This window comes from Myotis nattereri, assembly GCF_964212035.1.
Source record: "Myotis nattereri genome assembly, chromosome: 7".
NCBI classification, from domain to species: Eukaryota; Metazoa; Chordata; class Mammalia; order Chiroptera; family Vespertilionidae; genus Myotis; species Myotis nattereri.
This window is the reverse complement of record NC_138082.1, coordinates 57,156,156-57,173,636: the sequence shown is the minus strand read 5'-3', so window position 1 is coordinate 57,173,636 and position 17,481 is coordinate 57,156,156. Positions and strand designations below refer to the sequence as shown.

At 41.5% G+C, this 17,481-nt stretch overlaps 1 protein-coding gene across 1 annotated transcript in view; it reads right to left on the bottom strand.

The window, feature by feature from the left end:
• The window catches only part of ACVR1 (activin A receptor type 1), an 82,432-nt gene that overhangs the window by 40,154 nt on the left and 24,797 nt on the right, over positions 1-17,481 (bottom strand). Inside the window, exon 2 of the mRNA XM_081095589.1 lies at positions 12,538-12,611. Coding sequence (XP_080951715.1) covers positions 12,538-12,604 — 67 coding nt within the window. The 5' untranslated portion in view covers positions 12,605-12,611. The remainder of the gene's footprint in view (positions 1-12,537; positions 12,612-17,481) is intronic.

Below are 17,481 nucleotides of genomic sequence, written 5' to 3'. Positions count from 1 at the left end.
AGTGGTCCTTCCTTGGACGGTTGATTTGAGGACTTTTAGCTGCTACGGTCAAAACACAGTAAGTGCCTGACTCCAGTGGGCTGAGAGGGGTCATGCAGGGCTCGCTGCTCGGCAGTGAAAACCATGCCCCTGGTCTTTGCTGCCATTTCTCTCCTATTGGGAAAAGAACGGCGTGCTCAGCAGGCAGTGGGGAAGAGCGAATTACATCATTTTCCCCCTCTTGCTTTGCTGAAGGTGATAAGGATTCCGAAGTCATACTGCACTTGAACTGCTAGAGCTGAGAGAGGGAAAAAGTGCCATCTGTTTATTTTGTGTCTGGCTGACTCCCTGTCTGTGAAATAATCCCTGTAAATGAAGCCTATTGCAGCAGCCACACCTTCCATTTCAAAGCCAAAAACGCAGTCTGTGTTTAAGTGACTAACATTATGGGGCACTGACCTAAGACAATATGGGTCTGTCTTTTCCATGTTTTTTATGATCCCCTGAATGGATCAAAGACTTGCCTTTCACCCAGATGCCGTGTCTGTGAAGCAACTCCTGAAGAGCTATGAACATGGAGAAAAGAATGACCCCTTTCTTCATTTGTGTTTTCAAACTTCTCGAATCTGCTTCAGAAAAGCAAACAATGGCAAGGCCTAATGGAAATGACCTACTGAGGAATTCTTGTGGCGAGAACATACCCCCACCCCATCCCGCATACTGACAATGCCTGTGTCTGAGGGACGCTCCAGCCAAGGGAAGTAATTGTACCGAAGTCTGAAGGAGGAGGGGAAATGGGTTATACACATTTCATAAAGTCACTCCCTGTTCAGATTTAGGAGAGAGCCAGGGATATGGCACCATCTACAGAATGCTCCTGGCTAGGTCTGTTCTCAGTGTGGAGAGGTGTTCCTGATCCTCTGGATGTTCCTGCTCCAGAGAAGACTGCCTACCCAGGGTCTACATGGAAAGTTTTGGTTTTAAAGGAAGCCTTAAACAAGGGCTAGATGGGACAGGACAGTGGAGAAGGAACTCGGGGGCAGCCTCAGCACCCAGCGCCCACCTCTACTTCCCCTCGGGTGCCCTCCTCTAGACTTTTTTCTCGGGGACTCAGGGAACAGGCCTCCAAGGTAGCCAGTCTTTGCTCTGCTTAGCATCTGTAAGCCGCCACCCCACTGCCACACCCTTTCCGGAAGCTTTCAAACCACAGAGATAAACCCTTCAAAAGATGGGCACTGCGCCAATTTGTTGAACAACTGTCTTACAGAACCAGCCTCCAGGCATTATGGAACCCAAAAGCTAAAGGTGAAAACTGCAGAATTCCTTCAATTTCTCCTTCCTGGCTCCCTACCCTACCTGACTCCAGAGAAAAGCACAGAGGGAACAAGGTAATTTCTAGACTGTTTTCTCTCCTGCCCAGATGAGGCCACAGACAGTAAGATACTCAAGGATGAGAAACTGGGCAGAGCCCAAGCATCTCTCATAGTGCTATTCCCTATCTCCCGATTTCCCAATTCATGTCCCAGGGCCCTAGCAGAACTCCATGAAAGGTTAATGCAGAAATGAACCCCATGCCTTCCATCCTATGAATATAAGCCTTGTGCATCTGCATTCATTGTATATCTTCTCTCCCCTATCGGTCTAATTAATAGGATTCACAAGAATTCGTTAACTCCTAAATTTAAGACCCTTAAGAAGGCTTATTTGCCATAAACTTAAGATCCAACAGTCACCATGAGCGGGTAGAGTTTGGGTCATTCTCCCTGAGCCCACAGAAAGGCTCCAGGTGTTGACCCTGAAGGTAGAAACCGAAATATTTCTTTGTGGTTCTGTGAACCAGAACTGGCTTTTCAAACACACACTCCCTCCCCCGCCCTCTCTGTGGCAGAGCACACCATTCCCAGCTTCCACAGTCATCGTGGGCCTGGGCAGAAGAAAGGCAGCTGAAGCCGAGACGTGTCACGAGGCCACTGGCAGGAGAGCAAGAATATCTAAACACAAACCACGGCGACAGCCACAGGCCAGCGTTTCCGCAGATTCTCTTGGGCTCCTGGAGCTGCAGAGCACTGACGGCCTAAAGATAACCCAAGTATCTACAAAGGGTCACTTTTAAATAGTAGCTTTAATACCACCAGTCATTTCAGAAGTATTTCCTTCCAGAGTCTGCTTCCATCCACACTGGCGTGCCAAGCATGCCCAACAATGGCAACCCGCTGAAGAGATGAAAGCCCAGAAGTAAATGGAAGGAGTCCCAAAGGGGAACAGACAGCTCCCAACACGCTGCGACTCTATTCTGCGCCCAAATTTGGACTGCTGAGAAAGAATAATTTAGCTCAGAGACACCTTGTAGAAGTGATCGGCTGACAATCATTGGGGATTAAAGAGCAAGTCAGAAATTAGTTTATCTCAACTTGTTTCTAAGCGGAGGCAGCATAAACCATGGATGGCTACTATCCAGGAGTGCTTGTAGGAAAGCCTTTCCCTCCAAGAGAAAACTCTACTTCTCAGTCTATTGGACCACAGTTTGGCTGCGCAAAGAGAACTGTGTGGATTCTTCACCACATACTGTACATACACAGCCACTGTGGCCACCCACTAACCACAGAACCGCCAAATAGAACAGCTCCGAAGAGCCTACTGATTTTTTTTTTCTTCCTTTTAAGCCATAGCCAAGGTTCCCAAGATCTTCCTAAACACCCTTAAAATCTACCCAGCCCCTCACCTATCCACCAAGTGAGTCCACACTGTCCTCAATGGCAGTCGGCCAGGGGCTGGTGTACAAGGGACAGGTGCTCAGTGAGCTATTTTCAGTTGCTATCAGATCAATCTGGAGCTGCACATGCTCAGTAGGCAGGCAAGTTTTGGTTGCATTTCAAACTCTGGGCAGCCAAGAGACATACACCTTTCACAGCTGCCAGGGCAACCAGCTGCCCGGTGCTCCTCCCAAGACGGGAGCAATGAAAACAGTGTAACCTGGCCAGCCAACATGCCAGTGAGCAAGCTGTACTCCCGTCTCACTGCCCGGGTTATTCTGAGCTGGGCTTATTGACACTCCATGGCAACACAGGAACAAAGGGCCAGCGAGAGGGATTTAAATGTCTCCCAAAAGTTGCTTGAAAAGTCAGCAGCTCAGACATCTGCTTTCATAATAAAAGTAGCCGTGGAGTTATTACTAGATGAGCGTTGTTTGCCGCCACTGTTATTGTTTGTGAACCGCCTGGATCAAAGGTCTACTCTTTGAACTAAGGTTTGGTTTGTTTTCTTGCTTCTTTTTGTTGTTTGCCATCATTGAATTGGAGGCCTTTGAAAATGCAGCGTGTGGGCTTCCCTGACGCACACTGCAGGGGGACCACATTTTCTCATCCCTTTACCTCTCATCTTGCCATGGCCTGTGATCCACTTTCACCCACAACTCTTCCAGAACACACCAACTGCCCCTACTTAATCTTTCACGAGCTCTCACTGCCCCCACGCACAAGACCCTGCCAAGCTAGTAAGGCCTCAGCTCTCAACCGGAATCCCTTATCCAGGTGGCTCAGCCGGTGGGACTTCCCAGGCAATATCCAACATCGCCTCACTTCTCTGGGCTCGATCCCTGCCCTGCCTAACAAGTCCTTCTCAGTCATTCCTTCACTAGTCTCATGCCTGTTCATCCTTCCGGACCTCATCTCCCTGGGCTGGTGTCCCCAGCCCAGCCCAGTGTGATATGGAGGCCCTTTCTGCCGATATTCCTTGTGCCGTCCTATGACCTTTGCCTTATCCAACAAGACTGTGACTCCTTGTCATCAGGAACCACTTCTAGTTATGCTGACATCACCAGTGCCTGCCAGTGTACTCATGCTGATTTATCAATTAAAACAAACTGTCTTAAGAAATAACAAGTGTGGAAGGGGTAGTGAAGAAAAAGGAACCTCATGCACTGTTGGTGGGAATAGAAATTAATACAACCACTGCGGAAAATTAGCATGGAGGTTCCTCCAAAAAACTAAGAGAGCTACCATATGGCCCAGCAATGCCTCTTCTGGGTACCTACCTGAAAATCTTGAAAAACATGGTAGAAGAGGGTAAAGAGGGTCAAATATATGGTGATTAAAAGAGACTTGACTTTGGGTGGTGGGCACACAGTGCAGTAGACAGATGACATATTATAGAATTGTATACTTAAAACCTATATGATCCTATGTCACCCCAATAAGTTTAATAAAATTTTTTTAAAAAATGTAAGATTGTCTTTTAACTGAGTCTCTGCCCCCAAATTCAGAATAAATGCTTTGAAAGGATGTACTCTCTTAACTCCTCAGCCCAGATCAGATCCTGTCTCATAATATTATCTTTTTTTATGTTACAATAATAATTATCATAGCCAACATCATTTACTCATTTGTCTGTCAGATATTCACTGCACACCAACTACATGCCAGGCACTGTCTTAGATATTGGGAATAAAGCAATGGACACCACAAAGTCTCAGCCTCTCATATTCCAGGGCTCACTTGGCATGTATTCCCCATGTCTCCTCACAACCACCCTGCTCCTGTCTCCGAGGGCCACAGCGGTAACAGACCCTGAGGGGTGGAGTAACACATACACAGAGAGACACAGTAAAGAAGACAATAGCTCATGTGTTTGACTTTGTCTCTCCTGAAAAGGGCCTGATTCTTATGCATGACCAAGAGCCCTCCCTTCAGAAGATACTCTTTGAGTAGCAACACCATTTAACTATCAAAAATTTACCCTAATCCTCTGCAAATCTGACATTATGAAGCACATGAACGAGGACATGATAGGAAAAATAAAGAGAAGCCACGGCCGTGTAACTCTATATGGCATCTGTGGCGGTCTTCATCAATAAGTCACTTCTACACTGGATTGTGGGCATTTTTCCCTGTTTTTTAATTTATAACTTTCCTGAATAAATTGGATTTTTTTTTTTCCATTCAAACAGACTTAGTGTAGGTACCAGAATTCAGGAAGTAAAACAAGGTCAGCAAAAAAATAAATAAAAGAGCCCATTTCACACTCCAAATCACCATTTGAATAAAAAATATGGAGTTGTGTTGTGTGTGTGGTTTTTTTAAGGCGAATTTCACCACCCCATTCCCAAGAGGACTTCCGTGTTCTTCCTTCTATTCCTTCTCTCCTTCCCACATCCCCCACATACACAGATCCTAGGAAAGTCCATGCTCTGCTCTAACCCATAACAAAGAATTAGAAGCAGCATTACCATGGATCTGCGAAACACCGCTCTGCAGAGCTCAGATTCAGCCGATTAGAACAGGCAGCAGCTGCTGCGGTGTTATGACCAAGGCTGAGAAGGCACAAAGGTAAACTTCCCTCTTCCCGTCAAATCCCCAGCTTCAAGAGAGAGGATTGTCAGGCCACAGGAAGTTATGAAAAAATAAAAGGTCCTAGGCCAGCTGTCTCAGAAAATATACCGGTGAGCTGTCAGAACCCTCACCTGCAGGGAGTGGGGACTTCTGGGCAGTGAGCTCTTGGGAGGAGACTGGAGTAATCTTTTTAAAACTATGGGTAAGGACCCATTTGTGGGTAGTGAAATCCGATCTAGTGGTTCAAGACAAGGTTTCTTCCTTCTTTTTAAATGAAATAAAATGGAATAGAACAAAAAAGAGAAGTAATAGGAGAGGACCTTAAACTTAGCAAGTGATTACTTGTTTCATGAAATTTTTGTTTCATGCGTGTGCGGGTCCTACTCTAAGATGTTTCTAAATGTAGATGCACTGGATCTAACTCTAAAATGCTTCCTACTGTGAGTCACTGTGAAGAGTTTGAAAGCCACCCTGCCCTGTGTCTCACACTATTTTGGAACTGACATGCGATCTGAGTAATTATGACTATTTCACATAATCATTATCTGTGGAAGCTTGCCTGAGGTCATGCAGGCAGCAGAGGCAAGTTTCGGAGGACAGTTAGCAGTGTTTTGAAAGCTAGAAATTAATTTTCAATATCTTTTATTTTCCTTGCTGTTTATTCCTTTTGCTGTTTATTTCTTTTTAAAAGTTACAGTTGCTTAAAAGTTCCTGGACCCAATGTGTGTGTGTGTGTGTGTGTGTGTGTGTGTGTGTGTGTGTGTGTGAGAGAGAGAGAGAGAGAGAGAGAGAGAGAAAGAGAGAGAGAGAGAGGAAGAGGAGGAGAGGGGAGGGGAGGGGAGGGGAGGGGAGGGAAGGGAAGGGAAGGGAAGGGAAGGGAAGGGAAGGGAAGGGAAGGGAAGGGAAGGGAAGGGAAGAGAGAATTGCCTCACATCAACAAGCAATTCTCAAACACCAGCAAAGTATCTAAGAATTCAATCCTGGCACTATCTATCCGGAGACAGAATCAGATTCCACAGGTGAAGAGCTCTGTCCCACAAGACCACTTTCCACTTCAGAAGCCAGTCTCAATCAGAGATTCCCACCACCCCCTCCCTGGGTTCAATTAATTTGCTAGAATAGCTCACAGAACTCAGGAAAACCCATATACTCACTAGATTACTGATTTACTACAAAGAATATTAAAAGATATGAGTCAATAGCCAGATGAAAATATACATAGGGCAAGGTCCCAAACCAAGGAGCTTCTACCTGCCTAAAGTTGAGGGCCCACCAGGGTGACACACAGAAACAATCTAGTTCCCCAACATAGAAAGTTGCCAAAAAGGAACTGACAAACTGTCCTTTTTAGGTTTTTATGGAGGCTGCATTACATAATTATGACTGACTAAGTCACTGACCATTGGCAATTGATTCAACCTCAATTTCCCTCTTCCTTCCCCAGAAATCAGGGAGTGAGACCAAAAGTTCCAATAGTCTAACCACATGGTTGGCATCTACCCCTTAGGTGGGTGGGATCCAAAAGTTATCTCATTAACATAACAAGAAATGCCATTCTTGCTCTCATCACTTAGGAAATTCCAAGGAGTTTCGGTTCTGAATATGAAGACCAAATATATCTGAGAAATATATTCTGGTCATCTGAATGATTATAAATAACAGTATCACAGTTGAACGTATGACTACAAATCTCCTGCTGTGCTAGATTTTCCATAGAGAGAAAATGGCATCCATCCTTTCGCTCTTGAGGCCAAACTTTATCAAAGAAAAAGCTTAGAAGCTATTCCACTGCCCACTCACTGTTGACTATAAAGAAATCATTTAATGAGCTAGGGTCCTGGATTTGTCTTCCCTTCTGTTCAATACTTGACTTGATTAAATTTTTAGAGTCCTACCCACACCCCACTGCTACTTCCTCTTACATAAATCTACATTGAATATGAACATTTTCTAAGATCCACTGGGGGGAGAAAACTGGATGTGGCTTTAGTTAACTACCCACAGAAGAAACAAACATTTCCCAGGAAGGAAAGCTAAAAGGAAGCTTTGTCACAACTCACCTTGCATCAAATAATACACCATCATTCTAATAGGTAAGAAAATGTGACAATAAAGAAGTATCTTTAAAGAGTACAGCTTCATTAGATATTTACAGTTTAGGTCCTAGTAGTGGCAAATAATAGCTCAGTACATCTCAATTATCTCCCCCCAAAAAGTCTCATTTGATGATGAGTCAATGAAAAAGATTTTGTTCTGAATAAAAGGGATAAATTATAGCAATGAGAAATGAGAGCAACAAATTTAATACTGACACATTTTTCTTACATTCACTCACCCCTTCAAGAACTTTCAGAATCCTCAATCATGAGAAATTCAAAGAAAGGCTTATTTTATTCTTCCTCGACCAGTGGCAAAGAGGGGTACCTTTATGGTCCCTAACAAAAAGTCCATTGAAGTTATCCCCGTCCTCCCCTCATTGGGTAATTGGGCTGGGAAGTCTGAGTGCTGATAGCTTTGGAAATACTAAAATCTGTAAAAATTAACCAATTTTCAAGTCAGCACTGAAAATTATTTAGGCCAAAATCTCTTGCTCAAAACTCCGCAAAGTCCAGGCTCCTTTAGTGTAATAAAATCTAACGACGGCTCACAAATTTAATAAAATGTGGGTCATCTTAGCTCTGAAATATTTCTGACGAAGCAATATTGCATTTGAAGCACTTGTGTCGTGGTCACCACCTGCAAATGCTCACAGGGACAACGGGAACGCCAAACGTGGAGGTGCTGGAACAAAGATGGACTTCTCGCTGGCGGCATAATAGCGGTGTTAGAGCATGATTAGTCTTATTAATGGGAAGGGAAAGGAAGGCTATATGGGTAATTAGGCCTCAAGTGCTCTTCTCTGTGAGAGCAAATAAAACTCTTCCTGCAGCTAGAGTTGTATATATAATGAGCATGAAAAATGAATAGTGGTATGAGAGACAAGACGAAAAACACAAACTCAGGTGAAGCAGCCTCACCGTTTGCTATTACAAGATTTCATCTCAACCTTTCCAGCAGACTGGATTACGCTGGATTCTAGCATGCACCAGATACAACGTGAATGTGGGTGTAGCTAATTTAAGGTACCTGAAAAATGCAAAATTCTGAAGAAGGCTGATAATGGTTGAAACTCCTACACACTATTCCTCAAAGTATATCAGACCTTTCATTGGCTCTAGCCTTAAGCAAGAGTTTTAACCAATTCAAAAGCACATCGCTCAAAACCTACCTCATTAGGGTCATCATGAGGATTATGGGAAATAATGCATACAAAGAAGTTAGTCCAACATTTAACACATATTAACCACTCCCTAAATATTACTTCTAGTCATCAGAGGGGCAGTTATAGTAAAGAGTATTTTCCAAACTTATTTGGTCTTTATGGCCCCAGAGCATTTAGGATTGCATAGAATGTGAGAAATGTTCTAAAGTACACTGATACTAGCCAAATTCTACCAAAATCACTGTTTGGGGCCTATTATTTGAAGAGATAAAACTATTTCTAGCCAGTATTTAAGAGACATTTGGGAGTCACTGGGAGACAAAGGAGAAAAAGCTTGTTGTTGTTTTAATAGGCAATGAAGAGTAACTACCACACAAAGTATATTAGAACAAAATCTCTATGAGTTTCTTACTTATTCCCCAAGAATGCCATCAGCTTCAATGAAGCGCAGTTAATAAGGGCCATCATAGCTGCTCTGTAAATATCAAACATAGTTCTGCTTCCTTTTAAACTTGGTAGTCTAAAACTCTTCACTAGACAATGGGGCTTGTATAAAGATTTTCTGTATCTGCCCTATTATTTACCTCTTTTGGTTAAGTATTTTGTACTTAAGATTTGCTTTATGACTAATGTTGAGTATATTAGAGTGTATTACAATTAGGGGTTCTCAGTGGCTTTAAAAAAATTCCTAGTAAATATACAAAAACAAAGAGTCTTTTCATAGAATATGTGTTTGACAGTTAACAAGTTGAGTTATGGAGAGAAGACAGGACTAAGGCAACTGCAATTATGATCAGAGCCCTCTCGGTTGTAGCACTCACTGGATATTCTGTTTTAAAAGAAATAAAATAAAAAGCTACTGCAACTAAAGAATGTGTGTTCTTTTCCTTGTTTGTAAACATCCTAGAGGTGGTGGTAGATAAAATGGCAAAACCTTAGTGGTAATCTGTTTCCATTTCAGCCAGACTAACTCGTGTCATTGTATACGAGAGTCCTGGTGCATGGACTGGTGCACATGGAAAGGAAATTAATTAGAAGAAATATGTTAGAGGCCAGGGAGGGACAGCAGGAAAGATTGGCCGGTCAGGGAGGGACCACAGGAGGTCTCCAGGGCATGTCCACCCCGTCTCGCTCAGTCCCCATCGGCCAGACCCCAGCAGCAAGCTAACCTACCGATCAGAGCATCTGCCCCATGGTGGACAGTGCGCGTCATAGTGACTGGTCAAATGGTTGAACGAATGGTCAGACACTTAGCATATTAGGCTTTTATTATATAGGACTGTTACTGTGGCATTAAAAAGACATTTGCTAGATTCTTTGGGCAACATAAGAGCTAAAAGCAAGAAAAAGAAACCAATGTTGTGGTTGATAATATTGATCCATAAATGCCCTTTCCCCTTCTCTTTTCCTCATTCCTTCACTACTTCTTCTCTATTCATACTACATTCCCACCTCAATTTCTCTTCCACATTCTTTTTCTTTTGACCATGCCACATCCATGAAATCAAATGAAATCCAAAGGAACTTCTTGATATGACACAGAACTAAAGGCATAGAATTTGGAGGAACTTCATTCCACGACATTCTTTAGTTTTTCTTGTAGTGATCAGTGTTTAGCAATTAAAAAGAGAAGGAAAATTTCTAGATACTTGGCTGTTATATCTCCAGACATTGTCAAATGTCCCTGGGAAGGTCATATAATTGAGCTGAGAACTACTGTTAACCCATCAAATCTTTCCATCCCATTTCTTCTTATTAATCCCTTCAACCTAGGACCCAACCTCTCTTCTGGTTAAAACACCTCTAATTCCTTTAAACTTGCCATGCAGGATCTTTATTTCATACCCTCTTGGCACTAATTAAAATCACTGCAATATTAGTAAGATGTTTTTAACAGCATTGCTTAGCACCGGAACCTACACTATACTAGTAGACACCCAAATTATTTACAACACAATGTCCAACAGAAATTTAATGTAACCCACATTATGTAATCTTGCATAATGTAATATTATTGGGTAACAAGAGAAAACCTAGATGACCTGGGGCATGGCAATAACTTTTTAGAGGCACGATCCATGAAAAAATAATTAAGGTAGACATTTCATTACAATTAAAAACTTTGTTCTGTGAAAGACAATATCAAGAGAATGAGAAGAGAAGCAAAAGACTGAGAGAAAATATATGCAAAAGGCACATCTCATAAAGGACTGTTTTCCAAAATATATAAAAACTCAAAAATAAAAAAACAACCAACCTGATTTAAAAAATGAGCCAAAGACCTCAACAGATACATCATCAAAAAAGATACACAGATGACAAATAAGCACATGAAAAGATGCTCCACACCATATGTCATCAGGGAAATGAAAATTAAACCAACTCCTATTTGAATGGCCAAAATCCAGAACGCTGACCATGCCAAATAGTGGCCGGAAGTGGAGCAGCAAGAACTCTCATTCATTGCTGGTAGGGATGCATAATGGCACTGCTACTTTGGAAGACAGGTTGTAATTTCTTACAAAACTAAACCTACTCTACCATACAATGTCGCAATCATAATCCTTGGTGTTTACCCAAAGGAGCTGAAAACTAATCCCACACAAAAATCCACCTACCAATATTCATAGCAACTTTATTCATAACTGCCCAAACCTGGAAGTAACCGAGATGTTTCTTTAATAGGTCAATGAATAAACTGGTACATCCGGACAATGGAATATTATTCAGTGCTTAAAAAAAAAAAAAAGAAGCCATGAAAATATGTGGAGGAACATTAAATGCCTATCAGTAAGTTAAAGAAGTCAATCTGAAAAGACGATACACGTATGATTCCAACAATACGTCATTCTAGAAAAGGCAAAACTATGGAGGCTGAAAAGATCAGTGGTGGCTAGTGCTTAAGGGTAGCAGGGGAAAGGGATGAACAGGTGGAGCACAGAAAATTTTTAGAGCAGTGAAATAGTGTGTATGATACTATAATGATGGATACATGTCGTTATACATCTGTCCAAACCCATAGAATGTGCACCATCAAGAGTGAATCCTAATGTAGACTATGGACTTTGGGTGATTATAATGTATCAATATAGGTTCATCAATTATAACAAATGTACCACTTTAATGGAGGATATTAATAATGGGAGAGACTATGCATGTGGAGGTGTAGGGGTATGAGAAATCTCTGTTCATTCCTTTCAATTTTGCTCTGAACCTAAAAAACAGCTTTAAAAAGAAATAATAAAGGGAGGGAGGAGAGGAGTGCTAAATCTGATAGGATTAAGAACAAACAACTTGTTTGGAGTAAGCCAAACCATACACAGAACATTCATGCACCACTTACAGATGGGGGTTTGTTCTGAGAAACGCATCCTTAAGTGATTTCATCATTGTGCCAATATCATCGAGTGCATGCACACACACACGTAGATGGCATAGCCTACTACACAACTCGGCTACGTGGTATAGCCGATTGCTCCCAGGCTACCAGCCTGTACAGCGTGTTACTGTATAAAACAATACGAGGTTAAGTCAAGTGAAAGAGAAAATGATGCAATGAAAAGATGTGGTAAAGACAAGGTATATGGTTTTACAGCAAACTGTTTTTAATAAGTAGAAAGAGTACACTCTACAATAATGATAAAAAGTATAGTAAATTCATAAACCAGTAACAGAGTGTCATTTATTATCATTATCAAGTACCATGTACCATACATAATTGTATGTGCTAACTTTTTTATGACTGAGAGTGCAGGATTGTTTACACCAGCATCTCCACAAACATGTGAGTAATGTGTTGTACTATGACCTTTCAGTGGCTATGATGTCACCAGGTGATACGAATCTTTCATCTCCATTATAATCTTATAGAACCACCATTGCATATGTTTATCTGTCCTTGACCAAAACGTCACCATGTGGCACACGACTGTACACTTTGAGCTACCCAAACAGCTGTGAGCCTCTTACCTTCCATACTTGGGGAAGGGAAAGCCATCATCATTAGCACAGGAAGAATCATCACTCCATCTACCATTGTACAACTGTGGAGAAAAAAGAGAGATATAAGTAAGACAAAAAATTTAACTGCAGGATGACAAGTTAAATTAAGCATACCATTTTCAAACTGCCATTCAAGGCCTTTCTTACAAATCCCCCTCACATATGTTGCCTTATTTCTTAGTATATTTAAACACATACCCTTTACATAGATCTAAACAAATCATCTTAAGAAGTTAATCAGATGTACCTCCTGCTGGTGGCCACTCTAAGGTGATTTTCTCTGAGTCTACCCTCTTACAAAGAACTCAACAGGGGCAGGAAAAGTTCTCAGCTATATAAAGCTAGGCATTCCCAAAGGATCTTAGATTTGAATTTTATCTTACCCTATTGAATGCAGAATTGGCATTAAATTAAAACCTCTCAGAAGCATGAATAGACTGCTCGTACAATATGATAAAGATTAAGTGACTGAATCATTCAAGCCAAATTACTGTGTTTGAGCCTTACTTCTCCTTGCTCTTCATACTGCCCCAAGGGGAAAAAAGCAAACCTACAACATATCCCTCATCTATGGCAAAACAATGCTTTCCTTTATCAACCTCAAATTTAACAGAGGACAGACATAACCAAGACAGGAAGAAATCATGTAAATGTGCAATATGTAAAACTATAACTGAGAGAAAATAAGATACCTGATAAAAATTTCAAGTTGATACTGCTCTGAAACTACATTGGCAAAAGATCAATGTTATGGGGTAAAAGACTACAAAAGAGAACTTTTCCATTTGAATAAACTTGAAAAGTTTCAGGAATAGGATGACCGTTTGGTTATATGAGTTCTTTATTACAAGAAATAATTTTTAAAAATTAAACCTTTGTCTAGTTGTGATTTTCTGGATGGTAAAAAAAAGAAGAAGAAGAAGAAAATGGGTAAAGTTCTTTAATAAATAGGTTAGTGTGCTATCTCACTCTTACAGCTTCCAAGCAAAGAGCAAAAGCCTGTTGCTATGTAAGCAGTTTAGAGTGGATTCCTGACTCATCTTCTTAAGATCACATTCTGAGGTTGATAGTCTGATTGTTCATTCCCCACACCTCCATCCTCTGTTACCAGCCTTCATTCCAATTTGTTCATAATTGTATTTCAACCTATCCCTTCTCTATTAACAACATGAGGAAGGGGAGAAAAGGAGATGTGTTTGTGTACCTTCCTTTTATACTAAAAGAACATGAAATTTGAGTGAGCCCCTTTTACTGCTGTTATTATTCCCATGCTCACGTAGATCTTGTCTATAGTGAGCCCTTATTTGTGACATACAAACTACCTCATCTTGGCCCTCACAACCAGATTCCTCCAACACCACATCATGAACATGAACACTGTGTTGGTTCCATCTGCCTCAAATGCCCTGAGTCTCCTCCTCCACCCCTCTCCTACCCAACTGCCTCCTCCTGCATTCATAATCTAGCTCAAAAGGCAAACACTTGGTGGAACAGCTCTCTGTCAGAAGATTTTAACCCCCCAGTGGTCTAACACCACTTGGAATGAATTCATTGTTTATGTCTGTCTCCAGCACAAGACCACTTGTCTCCAAAAGGGTACATGTATCCAATGGTCAAGTAAGACAACTCACTGACTTGTGGAATTAACATTCAAAAATTTTTACCTTACAGCCCTGGCCAGGTAGATCAGTTTGTTAGAGTGTTGTCCCAATACACCAAGGTTGCGGGTTCGATGCCCAGTCAGGACACATACAAGAATCAACCAATGAATATATAAATAAGTGGAACAACAAATCAGTGTCTCTCTCTCTACAATCAGTCAATAAATTTTTAAAAATATTATCTTATATTAAATTTGTTTATCTAATAGAGCCATAAATAACTTGGGCCTTTATTTGGTCTCTGTCACAATTCCTGTTGACAGTCTAGTATAAGAAGTATCTTTCAGAAAGAGTGGGAGATATAATGTGAAAGTGTGGAGACTACACCCCCGTACTATCCTTTTAAGGTTCCATTTAAGTAGAATTACAGGTTGAATTGGCTAGTTATAATGAAATGAGCCCTCCTCCAATGGGAAGGGTTCTAAGAACATTAAAGAAACTACAGATTAAATATGGTATTAATCTGTAGAGAAGAGTAAGAAAATGTGAAGCTGATTTCTCTCATCCAAGTAGTTTTTCCATTAATCACATTACTAGAACAAAGCAGTTAACATTCAGTTGAATCTGACATAAAGTTGTCTCCCCTCCTGGCTAGTGTGGCTCAATGATTGAGCATTGACCCATGAATCAGCAGGTCGTGGTTAGCTTCCGGGTCAGGGCACATGCCCAGGTTGTGGGCTCGATCTCCGGTGGGGAGCATGCAGGAGGCAGCTGATCAATGATTCTCTCTCATCATTGATGTTTCTATCCTCTGTCCCTCTCCCTTCCCCTCTCTAAAATCAATAAAAACATATTTTTTAAGAAAAAGAGAATGCCCAACTTCAAAATAAAAAAATACTTAAAAATTGATTTACATCCAGTATCATAAACAATAAACATTATCCTGAGAAATCTGAGATTTTCATTAATAAGATGTCATCACCATTAGCAGTCCCTTAAATATTTCATCTTTAATCTTTTGAAAATTTCTATTTTATGTATGTTTTATAATAGTTTTTATTTTACATAAAACTTATAACCAACATACATATTGAGGGTGCCTGCTCAAAAAACTTTTTAACCAATGGGACATGTTATCAAAACCTTTTTAAAACGACTGGACTATCTTAGTTTTATCTATGAATTCCAGCCCTCCCTTCCTTCCTTCCTTCCTTCCTTCTTTCCTTCCTTCCTTCCTTCCTTCCACAACTAATGAGAGACTACTGTTTACTAGACTTTAGAAACTTAGAGTAATCTATATATATAAAAGCCTAAGCAACCAAACGACCGTTTCACTTGTCGCTATGATATGCACTGACCACCAGGGAGCAGATGCTCAATGCAGGAGCTGCCCCCTGGTGGTCAGTGCACTCCCACAGCGGGAGCGCCACTCAGCTGACTGAGGGGCGCCAAACACCAGGCTCACAGCTGGCAAGCGCAACTGCAGCCTCACAAGCCTTTCCAGCCTCCATGGCAGCGTGCTACCGAGTGGTGGTGGCGGCAGCAGGAGCAGAGGGGCCAGCATGAGTGAGAGCGGAGCGTAACCCAGCAGAACGACATCCCCCCAGGGGTCCTGGATTGCAAGAGGACGCAGGCCAGGCTGAGGGACCCCACTGGTGCACAGATGCACCAGGCCTTCTAGTAAAGATATAAGCATGGTCCTTACTATCGCTAAGCTTACTGTCTATGTTGGTAATCAAATAATCATCCAAAAGATTGTATAATTAAATACTGGATTAAATGTAAAAACAAAACAAAACAAAACCATGGTTAAACATGAGCGCTAACAAAACAACTTGAGACTTCCTGAAGGATGGAGGAACTTCCCTGGGGAGGTTATATCCAAATAAAAACCAGACTAGAAAAAGGATAAGCCTGGGTGTGTGTGTGAGAGAGAGAGAGAGGTTAAAGAGAGAGAGAATTGGGGTGGGTAGCACCCTGTGTTGGAGACAGGCAGCATTTAAGGAAATAGACACAGCTTGTCAGTTTCCATAGAGACCCTATGACCAGGGCAAGCAAGGTGTGTCCTCAGGACGTAAGACATATTGAAAGTACACACATACACACACACACACCAGGCTAGGACGCAGAGAGCCTAGAGAGAAGAGTTTTAAAGAAAGAGGAGAAAACCCAAGAAGACTGGAGGTAGGCCAGGGTCAGACCTCGGTAATGTCCGGGTAAGCCCTAGCAAGCCTTCTCCTCACCTCTCTATGTTCATGCCTTCAAGGCCCCTTACCCTTAGTTCTCACAACTGGCCCCTCACCACCCCATTTCCCAGGCACTGCAGCCAGCTTCCTGCCGATCTCGGGACCCTTGTGTACAAGACACTCCTGTGCTTGGGCCCTTCTTTCAGGATCCAACCTGGCAAATTCCTACTCATCCCTCAAGTCTCACCTTAAATTCGCTTCCTTCCAGAAGCTTGCCTACACTCAGATGCCCTCTTTATACTCTCATATACCATGTTAACTTTCACCCACTGCATTTATCATAATTAATAATTACTTATTCATACCTGTGTGCTTTTGGATATCTGCTTGCCTCACTAGACTGTAATCTTGATGGTAGCAAAATCTATAGTCTATTTTGTTCATTGCTAACAGAGCCAAGGAGGTGCACATTTAATACTTGTTGAATCTGAATTTCCTCTAAATTAATGAGTTCAATTTAAATTTAAATTCTAAAGACACACATCATACTCAATGGACAAAAACTAACACCATTTCCCCTAAGAACAGGAACAAGAAAGGGATGCCCACTCTCACCACTCCTGTTCAACATATTACTGGAAGTGTTAGCCATTGCAATTCGGCAAGAAGAAGAAATAAAAGGCATCCAAATTGGAAAAGAGGAAGTAAAACTGTCCTTATTTGCAGAAGACATGATATTATACATACAAAACCCTAGCGACTCCATCAAAAAGCTACTAGACTTAATACATGAATTTGGCAATGTAGCAGGATACAAAATTAACCCCAAGAAATCTGAGGCATTTCTATACACCAATAGTGAACTTTCAGAAAGAGAGATTATAAAAACAATCCCGTTTACCATCGCACCAAAAAAATTAAGCTACCTAGGAATAAACTTAACTAAAGAGGTAAAAGACCTCTACTCAGAAAACCACAGGACGTTGAAAAAAGATATAGAGGAAGACATAAACAGATGGAAGAACATACCGTGTTCATGGATTGGTAGAATCAACATCATTTAAATGTCCATACTACCCAAAGCAATCTATAAATTCAACGCACTTCCCATTAAAATACCAACG